This window comes from Trypanosoma cruzi, genomic scaffold, assembly GCF_000209065.1.
Source record: "Trypanosoma cruzi strain CL Brener 1047053516751 genomic scaffold, whole genome shotgun sequence".
Classification (NCBI taxonomy): domain Eukaryota; phylum Euglenozoa; class Kinetoplastea; order Trypanosomatida; family Trypanosomatidae; genus Trypanosoma; species Trypanosoma cruzi.
Window position 1 is genome coordinate 1 of NW_001849176.1, and position 5,251 is coordinate 5,251.

At 49.0% G+C, this 5,251-nt stretch overlaps 1 protein-coding gene across 1 annotated transcript, besides 1 other annotated feature; it reads left to right on the forward strand.

Moving 5' to 3' along the window:
* On the forward strand, positions 1–5,251 carry Tc00.1047053508275.9 (dynein heavy chain, putative; the record flags this gene model as incomplete). The annotated part of the gene is made up of 1 exon (XM_799009.1): positions 1–5,251. A coding segment is annotated over one exon (5,251 nt), but the record flags the coding sequence as incomplete, so codon positions are not given.
* Positions 1–5,251: a sequence feature (heterozygous, non-Esmeraldo-like haplotype).

Consider the following 5,251-nt stretch of genomic DNA (forward strand, 5'->3'; position numbering starts at 1 on the left):
TTTCTGCAGCGGGTGTGACAAAATTTAGTGGGCATGAAGCTGAATTTATTGAGTTACACACATGGGAGCGAGATTGTCGGATCTTTAACCAGCTGAGGCAACTGGAGGTTTTTCGGGACTACAAGAAGTGGAAGAGTTTTATTGTCTGGCGAGGACTTGTTCGTAATCACGCCATGTCTAATTGCAAAACATTTCTTACGAAAAATCTATTTCACGTGCACCCGCAACTCTCCGGCGCATTGTGGGCTGTATGGCGAACTTGTTTGGAATGCCTCAACAGCAACAGGATGCATCTCCCGGCGACGGAAACCCGTACTTTGGAGGGCTTTTGTGCGGCGGCGGCGGCTCATTTGAACTTTCAACGAAATCGCTTAGAAAAGATGATTAAGGGCATTCGAGACACTGTGGAACGCGCATGCAAGGCGGCCATGTTGGCCGCACAGATGGAACGCGAGAGCGTCAGTGCCCTTCACGCCGAAGATGAGAAGAAAAAGAGGAAACTCATCGATATTCGCGAATTGGGGACGCAGCAGAAGCCTACTTACATTGAAATGTCACAAAAAAAGGCTGTCTGCCAGCGTCTCACCGCATTCATTCGTTTATGCGACCACATTATTATTCACTGCCTGACAAACTTGGCCGCAAGAGCCGTAGAGGATGTCTACCACGATTTTTGTTACCCCAAGACCTCCGTTGTGGCACAAACCGCCGGAAGACGGCCCTCTCTTCCTTCGATTAGGTTAAAACGACATGATCCCCTTACGAAAGCAGAGGTGCAGAAGTCACCCATAAATTTTGATGGACCCATTTTGAGTCTCAGTATTCTGTACAATGACAAGGATGAGACTATTGGTATCACACCCTCCCTTTCCCACATATTGGATTGTGTGGAGGATATTGTGAAGGATTACATCAAGACATTGAGTGCGGTCCCAAGACTTGTGTTAATGGATACATTTAAAGTGTTCACGGATTTTGCTGCCGATGATCCTCAAGCGGAAGTTTCTCCTGGCCCTGCCGTTGGTGAAATGATTGTCTCTGAGGACGCATACAAACAACATGTGGTGTCCATACGTGAGGACATTGAAAAGGCATACATGGTTGTGGAAGAATACATGAACACCTTTCAATGCTTTCGGGACATGTATGTGGAGAACTGCCGTCTTAACGCTGAAGAGTTGCTGCATAGCAATATGAGCTTAGAATTCTTCCGTGAGCGCCTTGCCCTCTACAAGGCTCAAAGTGAGGCCATCACTAGTCAGATACCCAATTCAAAAAATGTGGCATTTTTCATAGTCTACACAGAAGCCCTGCGAGAGTTCTTTAGTCCGAGCCCCGTGGATTCTTTGGAGGCGTTCCATCAACTACTCCCTGTCATTGCGCACCAGCAGAACGAGTTGCTTTTGGCAGATTTGCAGAGTTGTAACGCATATCTTTCTGCCCACCCAAAGACTGTGGAACAATATGTAGAGTACCTCGCCTATTACAAGGCATTAGAGACACGATTTGATACCATTGCCACGTCGTATGATTTTATCCGTGAACTGTTTAACCTCATCCAAGAAGAAAAGGTTCCACTTGAGGAGGATGTGGAGGAAACCTACCGGAGTGGAACGAGGCCTCAGTTTGAAAAATTACGGACGTTGATGCAAATAGTTGATGATGGCAAGGACGCACAACAGCGATTCTTTATCCGCAACGTGGACGAGCAGATGGAAGAGCTTCGTCACCGTATCGAGGATGTGTACGACCGTGCCGGACAGCCAATTGTCGCGGATGACAAGGCAGATGTGGATGTGATGATTGAGTTTATTACAAAACTGCAGGCGGAGGCGGAGGGCATTGCAGCGCGGGAGAAGGAGCTCCGACAGTTTCAGATTGCCATTGGAGGTGAAGAGACGGTGGTGGAGTCCATGACAGACATGCTGAACGATGTGAGCATCAAGGCGCGGCTGTGGGTGGGGCTGCGGGACTGGGACGTTTTCACGGAGGAACAGGCAGTTATTCCGTTTGAACAACTTGACGTGCCGGCGGTGCAGGAGATTGTTCAAAAGTACGTGACGACGGTGAAGCAGGTGTCGTCAAAGTTGCCAGGAAACGCGGCCGTCTCAAAGTTGAAATCCAACGTGGAGGAGTGGCGTGTCCTCACGCCAATTCTGTTGGCCCTCACCAACCCAAAGATGAAGCTGGAGCACACGACCAAAGTCTCCAACGTGGTGGGAAAACTGGAGGATGAGCATGGCGTCTCTAAGACTCTTGCGGAATGGAACAATCAATTTACGCTCGGTATGCTCCTAAAGAATAACATTGTTAAATACAAGGAAGAGATTCTCGCCATCAGTGCCGCGGCGACGGAGGAGGACAAGTTGCAGCAACAGATTGATAAGGTCAATGCACTCTGGAATGGTGGAGGCCTTAAGCCGCCGATGGAGTTCCAGTTCCACAACCACAAGGATATCAAGGACCTCTACACACTTGTGGGTTCCTCTGTGGAAGATGTCACCGCATTGCTTGAAGACTCGTCCATCGCCATGTCGACAATTGGGTCAAGTCGTTGCTGCCAAGGTGTGTTGCGTGCGCAGGTGGATCGCTGGGAACACCGTCTTAAATACATGCGAGAGACGCTTGAACGATGGGTGGAACTTCAGCGTAACTGGATTTATCTTGAAAATATCTTCTCCTCCGCGGAGATTCGTAGTCAGTGGAAAGACGATGCAAAACGCTTTGAAAAAGTGGACCGTTTCTTCCGTGATTTGATGCGAAAGGCACATGATATGCCTACTGCCTACCGTGGGTTGCTCATTAATGCACCTCTGGAAACGAGTGAGGCGACCACCTCAAAGACACTCAAGTTGGATATTGAAAACAACATCAAAGAACTGGAAAAGGTGTTGGCAAGTTTGGAGCGCAAACTGGAGGAGAAGCGTTGTGCCTTTCCGCGCTTCTACTTCCTTAGCAACGATGACCTGCTTGACATTCTTGCAAAGGTAAAAACCCCTGAATTAATTATGCCGCACATGTTGAAGATGTTTGATGGCATTAAAACTCTTTCTTTTTTGGAGTCCAACGACATCACGCACCTTGTGTCAATGGAAGGGGAACGGGTGGAGCTGATCAATAAGAGTATCAAGGCACGAGGTCCGGTGGAAGTATGGATTGGCATGCTGGAACGTGAAATGTTTGCAACGCTTCGTAAACACGCGAATACGTGCCTTAGCGATTACGAAGCGGTGAGTGATCGCACTAACTGGATGTTTCAACACCCTGTTCAACTCGTTCTTATTATGGAGCAACTGCTATGGACACGCGGAGTGGAGGAGGCGCTTGGAAATCCACACTCCGATCGTCTCATGTCGAAATTCCGGGAGGAAAACTACAAAAAACTGGAAGAACTTGCGGGTTTGACGGCACAAAAGTTGTCCAAATTGCAGCGGATCCTTCTTTCAACACTCATCACTATTGATGTTCATGGACGTGATTTAGTGGACGAAATGTGCGAAAATGAAGTGTTGGAGGCGAAGGAGTTTGGCTGGACGAAACAGCTTCGTGTCTACTGGGAGCAAGACGAGGATGGTTACGGGAACATCTTTATTCGGCAGAACAACTCACGTTTTGTGTACGGCTACGAGTATTTGGGAGCGCAGGGCCGTCTTGTCATCACCCCGTTGACAGATCGTATCTACATGACGGTGACTGGGGCGCTGAAGCTAAATCTTGGTGCAGCGCCCGCAGGTCCTGCAGGAACTGGAAAGACAGAGACCGTGAAGGATTTGGCGAAGAATTTGGCCCGCCAGTGTATTGTCTACAACTGCTCCGATGGTGTGACGTACAAAATGATGGAGAAGTTTTTCTCAGGCCTCATCCAAACAGGGGCGTGGACCTGCCTGGACGAGTTTAACCGCATCAACATTGAGGTCTTGTCCGTCATTGCCTCCCAATTGCTGGAAATAAAACTTGCCCTGCAGAATGGACTTGAGACATTTACGTTCCAAGGGACACCCAACGTGCGCGTGCGACGCACCTACGGCGCCTTTGTCACGATGAATCCTGGGTATGCTGGACGCACAGAACTTCCCGATAACCTGAAGATTCTCTTCCGACCTGTGGCCGTCATGACACCTGACTTCCGTATGATTGCAGAGGTGATTCTTTATTCCGAGGGCTTCAAGAACGCCAAAGATCTCTCATTGAAGATCACGCAGTTGTATAAACTTAGTTCCGAGCAGCTGTCACCCCAAGATCACTATGATTTTGGTATGCGTGCTCTTAAGTCTATTCTTGTTATGGCAGGTGATTTAAAACGTTCTCAACCGGATGTGGAAGAAGATCTCACCCTTATTGTTGCATGTAATGACTCGAATGTTCCCAAGTTTGTCGCGGAGGACCTTCCCCTTTTCCGAGGTATTATGCAAGATCTTTTCCCCGGTGCTAGCTTTCCAGAGAGACAGTATGAAGAGTTACTGCCTGCCATGCATAAGAGCATTGAGACCAAGAAGCTGATGGCCCTCGACACGTGGATAAAGAAGGGCATTCAATTTTATGAAACACTAATTGTTCGTCATGGCGTCATGTTGGTGGGCGTCACGGGAACAGGAAAAACGGAAATTCGAAACTGCATTGCAGATGCTCTCTTAACGATGTCCGAGGCAGGATCAACCAATCCCATGGCGCGGCCAGTGCATCAGTTTGTTATGAACCCCAAGTCTGTGCTTTTATCCGAGTTGTACGGTCAGTTGGACGTTAACACGAATGAATGGCGGGACGGTGTTTTATCGGTGATTGCGAAGAATTGTGTGAAGGACTCGGAGATGAACCATGACCATCGCTGGATTGTTTTTGATGGGCCTGTCGACACGCTATGGATTGAGTCGCTAAATTCCGTTCTGGATGACTCCAAGTTGTTATGCCTCGATAGTGGGGAGCGTATCAAGTTGCCCGAGACCATCCATATGCTCTTTGAGGTTGCAGATCTTGCCGTCGCCTCACCTGCCACGGTCTCACGGTGTGGTATGGTGTACCTCGATGCTGCAGACCTGCATTGGAGTGCCGTTGTCCGACGCTGGGCGGCATCCAAGCTTGCCGACGCGGGTGGTGAGCCACAGTGCCGCGATTTTATCATTTCCCTTTTTGACACGTACGTGCAGAAGGGTTTGGATTGGCTTGCGCAGCAGAAGGTGCTTATCAGCGGCGGTATGGTGAATGTGGTTCAGTCCATGTGTGATCTCTTTACCGCCCTTGTGAAATTCAACGG